Raw genomic sequence first — 17,782 nt, 5'->3', positions numbered from 1 at the left:
TTAAAGTTTATCAAATAGGGTGAGAAGATCCAAAGACCCAAACGATTTTTTTTACAAACTCTTTCACATGTGTAAAGTTGGAGTTGGTTTTATTATGCCAAAAACTGATTTTTTTATTTTAATGATTGAAATTTAACTTTGTCATATTATTAATTTGAAGCATTTCACTTTAATTATAGGCATTTCTTTGGTCAGCTTAAGCATTTTGTATCATACTGTCTATCTTTATTGCTAATAGAAAAAAAAGTGTTAATTGTTCTATATTTTTAATTGTAGTCCAAAAGGAAAACAGAAACAAATGAAGTTGCAGCCTAAAAATGACCAGAATACCTCAGTGTCTTATGTCAGGACTAGCTCTCCTTTCTCATCTCCTGGTAAATATGTCTATTGTTTTTGGTGTTCTGTATTTAGTTTAATACTGATATTAAGAACTTAGAAGAGGCAGCATGGTTTATAGTGCAAAGAGCAATAGATTTGGATGTAGAAAAGCTATGTTTTATTCCCATTTATTCTCTTTATCTGTGTGGCCCTGGGTAAGATATTAGGCCATTAGGATTCAGTTTCTTCATTTTGAAAATGAAACTGTTAAGACTGAATGAATTTTAAAATCTCTTAGTTTTAAAATTCTGTAGGGGTGTCTGGATGATTCAGTTGGTTAAGCATCCAACTCTTGATTTCAGCTTGGGTCATGATCCATGGTTCATGAGTCACAGGGCTCTACGCTGACAGCACGAAGCCTAATTGGGATTCTCTCTCTCTGCCCCTTCCTCTCTCTCTCTCTCTGTCTCTGTCTCTCTGTCTCTCTGTCTCTCTCTCTCTCTCTCTCTCTCTCTCAAAATACATAAATTTAAAAAAGAAACTTATAATAAAAAAATTCTGGGGGCACCTGGGTGGCTCAGGGTTAAGTGTCCGACCTCGGCTCAGGTCATTATCTCGCAGTTTGTGGGTTCAAGACCCGCGTCAGGCTCTGTGCTGACAGCTCAGAATCTGGAGCCTGGTTCGGATTCTGTGTTTCCCTCTCTTTCTGCCTCTCCCCTGCTCATGCTCTGTCTACCCTTTCTCTCAAAAATAAATAAACATTAAAAAAATAAAAAATAAAGATAAAATAAAATTCTGTAACTATAATTTTTAAAGCTATAATATTTCAGAGCAGTCATCTACAACATATTTGCAAATTGAGGATTTAGTATCTGCAGGAGGTAGTCTTCTTGGACAAAATTTTCGGATATTCTATGCTTGAAAACTTAATAATGTGATGAAACATTTTGTTCTCAAAATATTCATATTTCCCTTTTTAAGCAACTTGCATTTTTGATGTTGGAGTAGAATAACAGTGAGACAGTTTTAAAAACAGCCTGTTTAATTTTCCTAAGAACATGATACTTATATTAATATTAAAATCTTTTTAAATATAAGTTTCAGATGCTGCTGAAGGCCTTTCATTATATTTACTTGATGATGAACTGGATGGGCCGTTTTCTTCATCGAGCTTCAGTGGTTATAGCCGAAGTGGAAATAGCCATGACCCAGGGAAGGCCAAATCATTTCGGAATAGAGTTTTACCAGTTAAACAAGGTAGGAAAGACATATGGACAGGGCGTTTATTCTTTATTTTCTTGTGATGGCAGATGAAGCATTTAAAAACTGATGTATTTAGGTGGTAAAAATTAGCATGTCCTTATAGTTAATGATGATTTTAATATTGTCAAATAAATTTGTGGGTTTCATATCCACAACCAGGAATAGGCCATTAGCAGATTTCCAATAATTATTCCAAAACATATTTTAGTCTTTTAAAATAAAATATGAAATGAGTAGGTAGGAAAAACTAAATGAGATATTTCAAAGCAAATGCTTTTTAAAAATTGAGATAGCCCTTAAAAGTAGAAAACTTATCTAAAGATGATTTTGGATTTTTTTCCTTTTTGTTACTAATATAGTTTAATATATGAAATATATTTTTATTTTATATAAATTTTAAAAAAGATTAAGTAGGATAGCCATTGTTGAAATACCAAATAACTCAAAAATAGACTTTCTAAAGATGTATTTTATATTGGTTATGTGAAAAACATTAAAACATGTGATTACTTTAAAATAATTAGTGCCTTTATTTTTCCCAATTTGTATCTTTATTCTCTTCTCTGTTCCTGCTGCATATTGCCTACTCATGCCACTTTCTTTTTTTTCCCCTCCCCTTCACAAGCTATTAGAAAGAATAGCTTATACTTCTTGCTTCTATTTTCTTTCCATCTAAAAATTCCTTTATCCTTTATAGTTTGGCTTCTGACCCCACTCCTGTCCCAAAGTTGTCCTCTCCACAATTACTAGTTCTCTTTAGAAACCAACCAGTGTTCTTTTCTTAGTCCCTGTCTCCTTGATTTTGTCTCTTATTGCATACTTTTGAATACCTCTTTTAGTAACTCTACTGCCAGGCTTCTGTACTGATTATCTTACATCTCTGTTTTTCCTGTATTTCTATATTTTCTGTTTCTTTGGCCCTACTTACCTCCTTTCTACTGTTCCCCACTGGTTTCTTGATTTGTTTGTTTGGTTTTTGGTGGTTTGGTTTTTTTTTTTTTTTTTTTTTTTTTTTTTTGGTCTTCTACAAATAAGGGAATCTATTAGCTACATCAATCATCCTTATGTTGAGGACTCTCCAGATTCACATATCTAGCCCTAACATTTCCTTATTCTACCAGTATCATTTCCAAGTGCTTCTTAAAATAATTTCCTTGGGTGTTTATCATCCATCTTTCTGTCTCAGGCTTACTTCTATTTCTGCATTCAGTATTTTAATTAATGCCACGACCATCTTCCTAGTCACCCAGCTTAAAATCCTAGTGTTCTTAGACTCTTCTTTTATCCCTCATATCCAGTCAATTGCTCAGTTTTATGAATTCTACAACTCTTTAATACCACCCAAATCTCTTGTCTACAGTTTCTATTGCTATTACTTTAGTCTCTGGCCTACTATATTAGTCAGCTTGGGCTGTTACAATACAATACCACAGACTGGATGGCTTAAACAGCAGGTATTTATTTCTAGCAACTTTATTGAGATATCACTGACATATAGAAATTCTATATAATTATAAAGTGTACAACATGATGTTGTGATATGTGTGTACATTGTGAAATGGTCACCACAATCAAACTAATCATAATACATCCATCACCTCTACATAGTTACCCTGTGTGTGTGTGTTAAGAATTAAGGTCTCTCCTTTTAGCAAATTTCAAGTGTACAATACAGTATTATTAACTATAGTCACCATGTTGTACCTTAGATACCCAAAACTTACTCATTCTGAATAATTGGATCTTTGTACCTCCCCAAGTCCTCTTCCTGCAGCCCCTAGCAACCACTATCCTACTCTGTGGTTCTACAAGTATGACTGTTTTAGATTTTATATATATATATTTATATATATATATATATATATATATATATGACATGTAATATTTTTCTTTCTCTGTCTTGCTTATTTTGCTTAGCATAATGTCCTTGAGCTTCAAACATGTTGTTGCAAATAGCAAAATTTCCTTCTTTTCAAAGTCTGAGTAATATTCCATTGTGGGGTGTATGTGTGTGTGTGCCTATCACATTTTTTACATTCATCAATAGAAAGGCATATAGATTATTTCCATATCTTGGCTATTGTGGATAATGCTACAGTGAATATGGGACTACAGATATATCTTCAAGATCCTGATTTTAGGTCTTTTGGATCCAGAAGTGGGGTTACTGAATCAAATGGTAGTTCTGTTTTTAATTTTTTAAAATGTTTATTTATTTTTGAGAGCGATTGAGAGTGCAAGCAGGAGAGGGGCAGAGAGAGAGGGAGACACAGAATCCAAAGCAGGCTCCAGGCTCTGAGCTATCAGCACAGAGCCCAACACAGGGCTTGCACCCACGAACCGCAAGATCGTGACCTGAGATGAAGTCAAACACCCAACCGACTGAGCCGCCCATGCATCCCTCTATTTTTAATTTTTTGAGGACCCTCCATAACTATTTCCACAATTGCTGTACTAATTTTCCATTTTCTCCACATCCTCACCAATAATGGTTATCCCTTGTCTTTTTTTTCAAAGACAAAGAACTTTGCTAGTAATACTTATTTCTATAAAACAAGGTGAGTGTACGAAAAGACTACCAAGGGCCCGTATAGGTCAGTCCTTTCCCCTGCTCTGAATTTCCTCCCTCAGGGGCACTGTACGTGAGACCTGGGAAGAATGAGGGGGTGCTACTGAAGGGTGTGGATGGAGGATGGACGAAACAGGACATAGACATGTGGGTGTTGTACCCCCAGTCACATCAGACACATTCCTGTCCTTTTTTAAAAAATGTTATTTTAATTCCAGTTACCTAACATAGACTCTAGGTGTACAATATAGTGATTCAATAATTACATACATCACCCAGTACTCATCCTGACAAGTGCACTCCTTACTGCCCAACACATATTTAACCCATTTCCCCACCCACCTTGCCTACGGTAACCAACAGTTTGTTCTTTATTAAGAGTCTGTTTCTTGATTTGTCTCTCTCTTTTTTTTTCCTTTTCTCATTTGTTTCTTAAATTCTGCATATGAGTGAAATCATATATTTGTCTTTCTCTGATTGCTATATTTCACTTAGCATAATATTCACTAGCTCCATTCATGTAATTGCGAATGGAAAGGTTTCATTCTTTTTTATGGCTGAATAATATTCTATTCAATATATACCACATCATCTTTATCCATGCATTATTTGATAGATACTTGGACTCCTTCCATATATTAGAGATTGTTGATAATGCTGATATAATCATAGGGGTGCATGTATGCTTTTGTGTTAGTATTTTGTATTCTTTGGGTAAATACACAGTAGTGTGATTGCTATATCATAAGGTAGTTCTGTTGTTAACTTTTTGAGGAGCCATATTGTTTGGTACATTGGCTGCACCAAATTGATTCCCACCAACAGCGGAAGAGGGTTCCATTTTTTCTACAACTTCACCAACATCTGTTTCTTGTATTAGTGATTTTAGACATTCTGACAGGTATGAGGTGATAATTCATTGTAGTTTTGATTTGCATTTCCCTGATGATCAGTGATGTTGAGCATGTTTTCATGTAGTCTGTTGGTCATCTAGATGTCTTCCCTGAAGAAATGTCTATCTCTTCTGCTCATTTTTAATTGGATTATTTGTTTTGGGGTGTTGAGTTTTAAACATTCTTTATATATTTTGGATACTAAACCTTTATCAGATATATCATTTGCAAGTATCTTCTCCCATTCAGTAGATTACCTTTTAGTTTTATTGTTTCCTTCACTGTTTTTTTTTTAATTTTGATGTAGTCCCAATAATTTAATTTTGCTTTTGTTTCCCTTGACTCAGGAGACATATAAGTAGCAAGAAGTTGCTACTGCTAGTGTCAAAGAGGTTACTGCCTGTGTTCTCTTCTAGGACTTTCATGGTTTCAGGTCTCACATTTAGGACTTGAATTAATTTTGAATTTATTTTTGTGTATGTGTATGGTGTAAGAAAGTGGTCCAGTTTCATTCTTGTGTATGTTTATATCCAGTTTTCTCAACACCATTTGTTGAAGAGACTGTCTTGTTCCCATTGGATATTCATTCCTACTTTATTAAAGAGTAGTTGACCATATAGTTACAGGATTATTTCTGGATTTTCCGTTCTGTTCCATTGGTCTATATGTCTGTTTTAATGCCAGTACCATACTATTTTGATAACTAGAGCTTTGTAATATAACTTGAAAGTCTCTAATTGTGATGGCTCCAGCTTTGCTTTTTTCTTCAAGATTACTTTGACTATTCAGGGTCTTTGTGGTTTCACACAAATTTTAGGATTGTTCTAGCTCTGTGAAGAATGCTGTAGGAATTACATTAAATCTGTATATTCCTTTGGTTAGTGTGGACATTTTTACAATATTTGTTCCTGCATTCTATAAGTATAGAATGTCTTTCCATTTCTTTGTGTTGTCTTCAATTTCTTTCATCAGTGTTTTGTAGTTTTCAGAGTCCATGATTTTCACCTCTTTGATGAGGTTTATTCCTATGTGTCTTATTTTTGGTGCAATTGTAAGTGGGATTATTTTCTTAATTTCTCTTTCTGCTGTTTCATTTTTAGTATATAGAAACGCAGCAGATTCCTGTACATTGTTTTTTGTTTTTTGTTTTTGTCCTGTAACTTTACTAAATTTGTTTCGGTTCTAGCAGGTTTTTTTGTGGAGTCTTTTAGGTTTTCTCTATAAGGTATCATGTCATCAGCAACTAGTGAAGGTTATATTTCTTCCTTACCACTTTGGATGCATTTTATTTCATTTTCTTGTCTGATTTCCATGTCTGGTACTCCCAAGTACCATGTTGAATAAGTCTAAAGAGTAGACATCCTTGTCTTGTTCCTGAACTTAGGGGGAAAGCTCTCAGTTTTGTCTTATAAAGGATGATATTAGCTGTAAGTTTTTCATTTATGGCCTTAATTATGTTGAGGTATATTCCCTCTAAATCTACCGTGTTGAAGGCTTTTATCATGAATGGATGTTGTACTTTGTCAAATGCTTTTTCTGTGTCTCTTGAAATAATCATATGGTTCTTATCCTTTCTCTTCTTGATGTCATGTATCGCATTGATTTTTGAATGTTGAACTAACCTTGCAACCCAGAAATGAATCCCACTTGATGGTGAATGAGTCCTTTAATTTATTGTTGGATTTAGTTTGCTACTGTTTTGTTGAGGATTTTTGCATCTATATCAATCGAAGGTATTGGTCTGTAGTTCTGTTTTTTAGTGGTGTCTTTATCTAGTTTTGGTATCAGGATAATGTTATCCTTGTAGAATGAATTTGGAATTTTTCCTTCCTTTTTTTATTTTTTTGGAGTTGTTTGAAAAGTATCGGTGTTAACTCTTCTTTAAATGTTTGGTAGAATTCCCCTGTGAAGCTATCTGGTCCTAGAGTTTTGTTTCTTGGGAGTTTTTGTTTTATTACTGATTCAGTTTCTTTGCTGATTTCAATATGTCAAAATTTTCTACATTCCTGTTTCAGTTGTGGTAGTTTTTATGTTTCTAGGCATTTATCCATTTTTTCCAGGCTTGTCCAATTTGATGGTACCTAGTTTTTCATAATGCTCTTCATGATTGTTTGTATTTATATGGTATTGTGTGTTATTTCTCCTCTATGATTTGTGATTTTAGTCATTTGAGTCCTTTCTCTTTTTTTCTTCCTAAGTCTCGCTAGAGGTTTATCAATTTTATGGATGTTTTTCAAGGAGCCAGCTCCTGGATTCATTGACCTGTTCTATTGTTGTTTTAGTTCCTATATCATTTATTTCTCCTTTATCTTTATTATTTTTTTTTGATAGTGAGAGAGAGCAAGAGAGCAGGGGAGGGGCAGAGTGAGAGGTAGAGAGAGAATCATAAGCAGGCTTCTTGCCCAGCACAAAGCCCGATGTGGGGCCTGATCTCATGACTGTGAGATCATGGCCTGAGCTGAAATCAAGAGTCAGATGCTTAACCAACTAAGCCACTCAGACACCCTTCTCCTTTAATCTTTATCATTTCTTTCCTTCTTCTGGCTATAGGATTTTTTGTTTTTCTTTTCCTTGCTCCTTTAGGGATAAGGTTAGGTTGTTTATTTCAGATTTTTCTTTCACCTTTAGATAGGGCTGTATTATTATAAACTTCCCTCTTAGAACCACTTTTGCTGCCTCCCACAGGTTTTGGAATGTTATGTTTTCATTTTCATGTTTCCATATATATTTTTAAATAAATTCATTTATTTAAATTCAAGTTAGTTAACATACAGTGTAGTTTTGATTTCAGGGTTTCAGTGATTCATCACTTATATATAACACCCAATGCTATTCACAAGTGCCATCAATGCCCATCACCCATTTAGCCCATCCCCCACACCCACCTCCCCAACAGCAACCTTAAGTTCGTTCTCTGTATTTCAAAGTCTCAGGGCACCTGAGTGGCTCAGTTGGTTGAGCATCCACTTTGGCTTTGGTCATTATCCCATGGCTTGTGCGTTCAAGCCCTGTGTTGGGCTCTGTGCTGATGGCTCAGAGCCCAGAGCCTGCTTCAGATTCTGTGTCTCCTTCTCTCTCTGCCCCTCCCCTGCTCGTGCTTGCTCTCTCTCTCTCTCTCAAAAATAAAATAAACATTACAAAAAAAGTCTCTTCTGCTTTGTCTCCCTCTCTGTTTTTATCTTATTTTTCCTTCCCTTCCTCCATGTTCATCTTTGGGTTGCCTAATTCCACATATGACTGAAATTATATGATACTTGTCTTTCTCTGACTTATTTCACTTAACATAATACACTCTAGTTTCCATATATTTTTATTTCTTTTTTATTTCCTGGTTGACCATTCATTACTTAGTACCATGTTATTTAACCTCCATGTATTTGTGGTCTTTCCAAATTTTTTCTTGTGGTTGACTTCTAGTTTCATAGCTATGTGGTCAGAAAAGATGCATGGTATGACTTTGATCTTCTTGAATTTGTTGAAGCTCCTTTTATGGCTTAATGCATGATCTGTTCTGGAGACAGTTTCGTGTGCACCTGAAAAGAATGGGTACTCCACAATTTTAGGATGGAATGTTCTGAATATATATGTTAACTCCATCTGTTCCAGGGTGTCTTTCAAAGCCATTGTTTCCTCATTGATTTTCTGTTTAGATGTTCTTCTGTCCATCCATGTAAGTGTAGTGTTAAATCCCCCTAGTATTATTGTATTATTATTGATTATTCCTTTATGTTTGTTATTAACTGTTGTTTGTATTTGGGTGCTTCTATGTAACATGTATAAACATTTACAATTTTTTTATCTTCTTGTTGGATTGTTTCGTTATTGTCTAGTGTCCTTCTTTGTCTCTTATTACAGTCTTTGCTTTAAAGTCTAGTTTGTCCGCTATAAGTATCACTACTTCCACTTTCTTTTGGCATCCTTTTTTGTAATAGATGTTTCTCCATCCCTTCACTTTCAATCTGCATGTGCCTTTTGGTCTAAAATGAGTCACGTTGTAGGCAACTTACAGATGGATCTTGTTTTTTCATCTGTTCTGTCACCCTGTGTCTTTTGATTCTGGCATTTAGTCCATTTATTTTCAAAGTAACTATAGATAAATATGTATTTAGTGACATTTTCTTGCTTCTTTTGTGGTTGTTTCTCAAGGTTTTCTCTGATACTTTCTTGTCTTTCTCTCTTCCATGTTTTGCTGATTTTCTTTAGTGATATATTTCTTTCTTTTATTCTTTGCATATTTATTAGAAGTTTTTGATATATGGTTACCAACAGGTTTGTATAGCACCTCCTCTGTATAAGAGTGCACATTAAATTGATGGTACACATTAAGTTTGGACACATTCATTACGTCCCTTCTCCCCACGTTGTTGATATATGTTGTTATATTTCATATCCTTTTATCTTGTGAGTTCCTTGCCTGATTTTTTCACAGAAATATTCATGTTTACTGCTTTTGTGTTTTCTACCCTTATATTGTCACTTTGGGTCTCTCCTTTCTACTCAAAGAGCCCCCTTTAATATTTCTTGCAGGGATGGTTTAATGGTCATAAACTTCCTTAATTTTTGTCTTGGTAAACTCTTTATCTTGTCTTTGCTTCTGAATGATAGCCTTGCTAGATAAAGTATTCTTGGTTGCAAATTTTTCCCATTTCACACTTTGAATAATCATTCCACTCCCTTCTAGCTTAGAAAGTGTCTGTTAAAATCCCCTGCTAGCCTTATGGGTTTTCCCTTCTATGTCTTCTGTCTTGATGATTTAAATTTTTTCTTTATCATTATATTTTGCCAATTTAGTTGTAATATGTCTTTGTATGGGTCTCATTTTGTTGGGGTGTATCTGTGCCCCCTGGTTATTGGTTTCCTTCCCCAGATTAGGGAAGTTTTTAGCTATTATTTCTTCAAACAAATTTTCTGCCCCCTTTTCTCTCTTCTTCTTCTGGGACTACTGTAATACAAATGTTAATACATTTGATGGAGTCATTGAGTTCCTTAAGGTCTCTTCTCACTTTGCATAATTCTTTTTTCTGTCTTTGGTTCAGCTTGAATACATTACTCTGTCTTCTCTTCTACTAATTCATTCCTCTGCTTCTTCCATGTTTTCATTCCATCAAGAGTGTTTCTCATTTTACTTATTGTGCCCTTTATTTCTGCTGTGTTATTCCTTGTCTCTATGTTAAGGATCTCACTCATATCTTCCACTTTCTTCTCAAGTCCACTGAGTTTCCTTATCATCATTGCTTTAAATTCTCTATCAGGCATGTTAATTATATCTGTTTTGCTTAGATCTCTGACTGTGGCCTTTTTCTATTCTTTCATTTGGGTTCTTTCATTTCTCTGTTTCTTCATTTTGTCTGCCTCTCTGTGTCTTTTTGTGTGTGTTAGGAAAGTCAGCTACATCTTTTGCTCTTGAAAGTAGTTACTTTATTAAGAAGAGGTCCTGGAATGCCCTGCAGTGGTGTCCCCTGTTCACCAGAACCTGGCACTTCATGAAAGTATCCTTTGTGTGTTATGTACGCCCTGCTCTTGTGTCTGAGCCACTTTTCCTTTCAATGCAGTCACCTGCACTGTCTTTCTGCCTGTTGTGGGCTGTGCTTGCTTTCTGTGGTGTTGGTGAGAACAGGCAGGCCAGCTCTGAGGGGGTGTGTATGCCAAGCAACTAGGGATGTGGCAGTGGTGTTAGCAAAATTTGCACTGGACCACCAGTTTCATGCTGGATCCTTGAGGTGCAGGGGCACCTGGGTCTGTGTGCCAGGGTGACTGGGTATAGCCAGACTTCTGTGGCTCAGCATGGTCAGGCAGCAAGGCAGAGCACAGCAAATGAATGTGGTCATTTTGGCAGCTGTGTACCTGGTAGCCCTTAGCCAAGTGCCCAGGCCAAAAGTTTTGGAGTGAGCCTTCAGGATAACTCATGGGCATGGTGCACTGCTAGTTGGTTAGGTAGCAAGTATTTGTGCAATCCTGTCTCCTGCCCATGGCCCATTGTTTGTGCTAGGGGGCAGGGGAGGAAAATGTCACCTGCCAGCTCCCTCATTTTCAGAGAAGTCCCCCAACACACTCCAAAATCACTATGAACAGATATGTTTCCTGTTTGCCCCCAGTGTTGTGTAAACTGCCGTTTTTATGTTGCTTCTTCGTGGAGGCTGCTATCTCTTTAAGGGCATCACCCAGGTATCATCCTCTAGGGTTGCCCTGTGCTGAGTCAGCTGACTTCAGGCTCCATGATCCAAGTCCCAGTGGTTAAACAAACACAGGAATTCAGCCCCAGTGGTTTTCAAAGCCAGATATTATGGGGATTAGTCTTCCATATGTGATCTCCCTGGTGCAAGGGCCCATTTCTCTACCTTCTCCATCACATAGATCCCTCCAAGAAACCAGCAGCGTCCCTCCACCTTTCTGACATTTCTAAGCTTTCATATGCAGCTTCTTCTCTATATTTAGTTGTGCTGTTTGTTCTTCCAGTCTTTGGGTTACACTTTTTTTAATTGATGTGGATGTTGATGATATATAGTGAAAACGTTGAATGGGATGAGATCAGCGTTCTCCTACTCCACCATCTTCCCAAGCTCCTCTCTCCTCTTATCTTTTTCTTTGTCTTTCTTGTATTAATTTTTCTGTTTTAATTCCAGTATAATTAACATACAGTGTTGTAATAGTTTTTGGTATACAATACAGTGATTCAGCAACTCTGTACATTATTCAATGCTAATCATAATAACTGTACTCTTTAATCCCCTTCACCTATTTCACCCATCTCCCACCCACCTCCCCTCTGGTAACCATCAGTTTGTTTTCTATAAGTGCCTCTTGTTTTCTCTTTCTCTCTCTCTCTCTCTTTCTCTCTCTCTCTCTCTGTTTATCTCCTTTGTTCATTTGTTTTTTCTTAAATTCAACATGTGAGTGAAATCATATAGTATTTGTCTTTCTCTGACTTATTTTCCTTATCATTATACTCTCTACCTCCAACCATGTCATTGTAAATGGCAATATTTCATTCTTTTTTATGGCTAATATTCCATATGTATACCACATCTTCTTTATCCATTCATCTATCAATGGATATTTGGGCTCTAGGCATAAAGTGGCTCTTGTAAATAGTGCTGCAATAAACACATGGGTGCATAGATCCTTTGTGTTTTTTTTAATGTTTATTTATTTTTGAGAGAGAGAGAGAGAGAGGGAGAGAGAGAGGGAGACACAGAATCCAAAACACGCTCCAGGCACTGTGCTGTCAGCACACAGCCTGACATGGGGCTCAAACTCACAAACCGCGAGACCATTAACCTGAGCCAAAGTAGGATGCTTAACTGACTGAGCCACCCAGGCGCCCTGCATAGATCCCTCTGAATTAGTATTTTGGTATTCTTTGGGTAAATACCTAGTAGTGCAATTACTAGATTATAGGGTAGTTCTATTTTTTAACTTTCTGAAGACATTTAATGCTATTTTCCACAGTGGGTGTACCAGTTTGCATTCCCACCAACAGAGCAAGAGGGTTCCCTTTCTCCACATCCTCACCAACACTTGTTTCTTGTGTTGTGGATTTTAGCCATTTTGACAGGTGTGATATCCCATTGAGGTTTTGATTTGCATTTCCCTGATGATTTGAGATGTTGAGTACTTTTTCATATACTTACAGGAAACATTTAATGTCTCACAGTTTTGGAAGCTGAAAGTTCCAGATCAAGGTGCCAACAGAGTGTCTAGTCAGGATTCTCTTCCTGGCTTGCTAATATTAGGTTGCCTTCTTGATATGTCCTCATATGACTTTTTCATTGTATATACACAGATAGGAAGGGACAGGGAGCATTGCTGTCTGTTTCTCTTCTTATAAGTACACCAATTCTAGTGCCTTAGCGCCTACACTTAAGACTGCATTTAACTTGAATGACCTCCTTAAAGGATCTGTCCCAAATTCAAAAACTTTGAGGGATAGGGCTTTAACATAGGTTATTTTTTAAAGTTTTAATTTAAATTCTACTTTATTAACATAGTGTTACATTCATTTCAGGTGTACGACATAGCAATTCAACACTTCCATACACACCCAGTGCTCATCACAAGTGCACTCCTTAATCCCCCATCACCTATTTGACCGATCCATCCATCCACCGACCTCTCTGGTAAAACTCTGTCCTCTATAGTTAAGAGTCTGTTTCTTGGATTGCCTCTCTCTTTTCCCCCCATACCCATTTGTTTTGTTTCTTAATTTCCACATGTGAGTGAAATCATATGGTATTTTTCTTTCTGTGATTTATTTCACTTAGCATAATAATTTCTAGCTCCATCTATGTCGTTGCATAAGTAATATTCTGTTGTATATGTATACCACATCTTCTTTATCCATTCATCAGTGGATGAGAATTTGGACTATTTCCATAATTTGGCTATTGTAGATACTGCTCCTATAAACATTGGTGTGCATGTATCCCTTTGAATTAGTATTTTGGTATTCTTTGGGTAAATACCTAGTAGTGCAATTGCTGGATCATATGTTAGTTCTATTTTTTAACTTTTTGAGGAAACTCCATCCTGTTTTCCAGAGTGGCTGCACCACTTTGCATTACCAACAGTGCAAGAAAGTTCCCCTTTCTCCACATATTTGCCAATACCTGTTATTTACTGTGTTGCTGATTTTAGTCATTCTGACAAGTGTGATGTGATAATCTCATTGTAGTTTTTATTTGTATTTCCCTGATAATGAGTGATGTTGAACATCTTTTCACGTGTCTGTTGGCCATGTGTATGTCTTCTTTGGAAAAATGTTCATGTCTTCTCATTTTTAAATTGGATTATTCATTTTTTGGGTGTTGAGTTTTAGCAGTTCTTTATATATTCTGGACACCAAACCTTTATCAGATATGTCATTTGCAAATATCTTCTCACATTCCATAGGTTGCCTTTTAGTTTTGTTCATTGTTTCCTTCACTGTGCAGATTTTAATTTTGATGAAGTCCCAGTAGTTCATTTTTGCTTTTATTTCCCTTGCTTGAGGAGACATACATAGTAAGAAGTTGCTATGTCCAATGTCAAAGAGATTACCTGTGTTCTCCTCTAGGATTTTAATGGTTTCGTGTCTCACATTTAGGTCTTTCATGCATATTGAATTTATTTTTGTATATGGAGTAAGAAAGTGGTCCATTTCATCTTTTACATGTTGCTGTCCAGTTTTATCAATGCGATTTGCTGAAGATACTATCTTTTTCCCATTGCATATTTTTTCCTGCTTTGTTGAAGATGAATTGACCATATAGTTGTGGGTTCATTTCTGGGTTTACTGTTCTGTTCCATTGATTTATGCGTCTCTTTTTGTACCAGTACCATATTGTTTTCATCCCAGGAGCTTTGTAATATAACTTGAATTCCAGAACTGTGATGCCTCCAGTTTTACTTTTCTTTTTCAAGATTGCTTGTCTACTTGGGGTCTTTTGAGGTTGCAAAGAAATTTTAGGATTGTTCTAGTTCTGTGAAAAATGCTGTTAGTGTCTTGATAGGTATTGCATTAAATATATACATTGCTATAGGTAATATAGACTTTTTCACTATATTTATTCTTCTGATCCATGAGCATAGAATGTCTTTCCATTTCTTTGTTACATCTTCAATTTCTTTTATGAGTGTTTTATAGTTTTCAGAGATCAGGTCTTTCAACTCTTGGGTTAGGTTATTCCTATTTATCGTATAGTTTTGGTGCAATTGTAAATGGGATTGTTTTCTTAATTTCTCTTTCTGCTGCTTCATTATTGGTCTATAGACATGCAACAAATTCCTGTACATGGATTTGTATCCTGTGACTTTACTGAATTCGTTTATCAGTTCTAGCAGTTTTTTGGTAGTCTTTTAGGTTTTCTATAAAGATTATCATGCCATCTGCAAACAGTGAAAGGTTTACTTCTTTCCTGCTAATTTGGATGCCTTCTATTTCTTTTTGTTGTCTGACTGTTGGGGATAGGACTTGCAGTACAATGTTAAAAAACCATTGTTAGAGTGGACATCCCTGTCTTGTTCCTGACCGTAGAGGAAAAGTTCTGTTTTTCCCCCATTAAGGATGATATTAGCTGTGGGTTTTACATATATGGCCTTTATTATGTTGAGGTATGTTCCCTCTAAACCTACTTTGTTGAGCATTTTTATCATGAATGGATGCTATACATTGTCAAATACTATTTCTGCATATATTGTAATGATCATATGGTTCTTATCCTTTCTTTATTAATGTGGTATATCACACTGATTTGCAAATATTGAAATTCCCTTGCAACCCCTGAATAAATCATAGTTGGTCATGGTGAATGATTCTTTTAATTTATTGTTTGATTCAATTTACTACTGTTATATTGAGAAATTTTTGTGTCCATATCCATATTGCCCTAATGTTCTCTTTTTTTTAGTAGAGTCTTCATCTGATTTGGGATTAAGGTAATGCCGGTCTCATAGAATGAGTTTGTATGTTTTCTGTCCTTTTCTATTTTTGCAGTAGATTGAGAAGTATAGGTATTAACTCTTCTGTAAATGTTTCATAGAATTCACCTGTGAATGTATGAATCCATCTGGCCCTAGACTTCTGTTTATTGGGAGATTTTTAATTACTGACTCAGGTTCTTTGCTGGTTATCAGTCTGTTCAAGTTTTCTATTTCATTCTGTTTCAGTTTTGGTAGTTTATATGTTTCTAGGAATTTACCCATTTCTTCCAGATTGTCCAATTTGTTGGCATATTTTTTTTCATAATATTCCTTTATAGTTCAATATCTGTGGTGTTTATCATTATTTTTCCTCTCCCTTTAGTGATTTTATTTATTTGGGTTCTTTCTTTTTTTATTTTTTTAATATTCAGTATTATTGAGAGACAGAGACAGAGCATGAGCAGGGGAGGGGCAGAGATAGAGGGAGACATAGAATCCAAAGCAGGCTCCAGGCTCCGAGCTGGCAGCACAGAGCCTGATGCGGGACTCAAACTCACAAACTGCGAGATCATGACCTGAGCTGAAGTCAGATGCCCAACTGACTGAGCCACCCAGGTGCCCGTTTAATTTTCTTTTTTTTATTTTCCTTTCTTTAATGTTTGGGTCCTTTATTTTTGATAAGTCTGACTAGATGTTTATCAATTTTATTAATTTTATCAGAGCACCAGCTCCTGGTTTCATTGATCTGTTATATTGTTTTCTTTGTTCCTACATAATTTATTTCTGCTCTAAGGTTTATTATTTCCTTCCTTCTGGCTTTAAGCTTCATTTCTTGCTGTTTTTCGAGCTCGTTTAGGTGTAAGGTTAGGTTGTTTATTGGGGGCATTTCTTGCTTCTTGATGTAGGCTTGTAGTGCTATGTACTTCCCTCTCAGGACCTCTTTTGTTTGCTACATCCCAAATGTTTTGGACTTTTGTGTTTTCATATTCATTTGTTCCCATGTATTTTTTCATTTCTTCTTTGATTTCCTGGTCAACCCATTCATTCTTTAGTAGCATGTTGTTTAAGCTCCATGTATTTGTGGTCATTCCAAATTTTTTATTGTTGTTTACTTCTAGTTTCATAATGTGGTCAGAATAGATGAATGGCATGACCTCAGTATTTTTGTATTTGTTGAGGCCTGATTTGTGACCTAGGATGTAATCTATTCTTTTTTTTTCTTTTAGCATGAAATTTATTGTCAAAATGGTTTCCATACAACACCTGATGCTCATCCCAACAGGTGCCTGCTTCAGTGACCATCACCCACTATCCCTTCCCTCTTACCCCCCATCAACATTCAGTTTGTTCTCTTTTTAACTTTCTTTTTTTTTAAATATATGAAATTTATTGTCAAATTGGTTTCCATACAACACCCAGTGGTCATCCCAAAAGTTGCCCTCTTCAATACCCATCACCCAGCTTCCCCTCCCTCCCACCACCCATCAGCCCTCAGTTTGTTCTCATTTTTTAAGAGTCTCTTATGCTTTGGCTCTCTCCCACTCTAACCTCTCTCTTTTTTTTTTCCCCTTCCCCTCCCCCATGGGTTCCTGTTAAGTTTCTCAGGATCCACATGAGTGAAAATATATGGTATCTATCTTTCTCTGTATGGCTTATTTCACTTAGCATAACTCTCTCCAGTCCCATCCACTTTGCTAAAAAAGGCCATGTTTCCTTTGTTCTCATTGCCACATAGTAGTCCAGTGTATATATAAACCACAACTTCTTTATCCATTCATCAGTTGATGGACATTTAGGCTCTTTCCATAATTTGGCTATTGTTGAAAGTGCTGCTGTAAACATTGGGGTACAAGTGCCCCTATGCATCATCACTCCTGTATCCCTTGGGTAAATTCCTAGCCATGCATTTGCTGGGTCATAGGATAGATCTATTTTTAATTTTTTGAGGAACCTCCACACTGTTTTCCAGAGTGGCTGCACCAGTTTGCATTCCCCCCAACAGTACAAGAGGGTTCCCATTTCTCCACATTCTCTAGCATCTGTAGTCTGCTGATTTGTTCATTTTAGCCACTCTGACTGGCGTGAGGTGATATCTGAGTGTGGTTTTGCTTTGTATTTCCCTGAAGAGGAGTGACATTGAGCATCTTTTCACGTGCCCATTGGCCATCTGGGTTTCTTCTTTAGAGAAGTGGCTATTCATGTCTTCTGCCCATTTCTTCACTGGATTATTTGTTTTTGGGGTGTGGAGTTTGGTGAGTTCTTTATAGATGTTGGATACTAGCCCTTTGTCTGATATGTCATTTGCAAATACATTTTCCCATTTCGTTGGTTGCACTTTAGT

General features: G+C 36.3%; 1 protein-coding gene across 4 annotated transcripts in view; it reads left to right on the top strand.

Annotated features, from left to right (window-relative positions):
* Nucleotides 1-17,782, top strand: part of BRWD3 (bromodomain and WD repeat domain containing 3) — a 238,400-nt gene that overhangs the window by 206,287 nt on the left and 14,331 nt on the right. For 3 of the 4 annotated variants that reach the window (XM_045051272.1, XM_011291814.4, XM_045051271.1), the window contains 2 exons: nucleotides 277-374; nucleotides 1,417-1,575. In XM_045051272.1, coding sequence (XP_044907207.1) covers nucleotides 277-374; nucleotides 1,417-1,575 — 257 coding nt within the window. The remainder of the gene's footprint in view (nucleotides 1-276; nucleotides 375-1,416; nucleotides 1,576-17,782) is intronic. The other variant, XM_045051273.1, reaches the window with a different exon arrangement.

This window comes from Felis catus, chromosome X (assembly GCF_018350175.1).
Source record: "Felis catus isolate Fca126 chromosome X, F.catus_Fca126_mat1.0, whole genome shotgun sequence".
Classification (NCBI taxonomy): domain Eukaryota; kingdom Metazoa; phylum Chordata; class Mammalia; order Carnivora; family Felidae; genus Felis; species Felis catus.
This window is presented reverse-complemented; position numbering and strand designations above follow the sequence as displayed.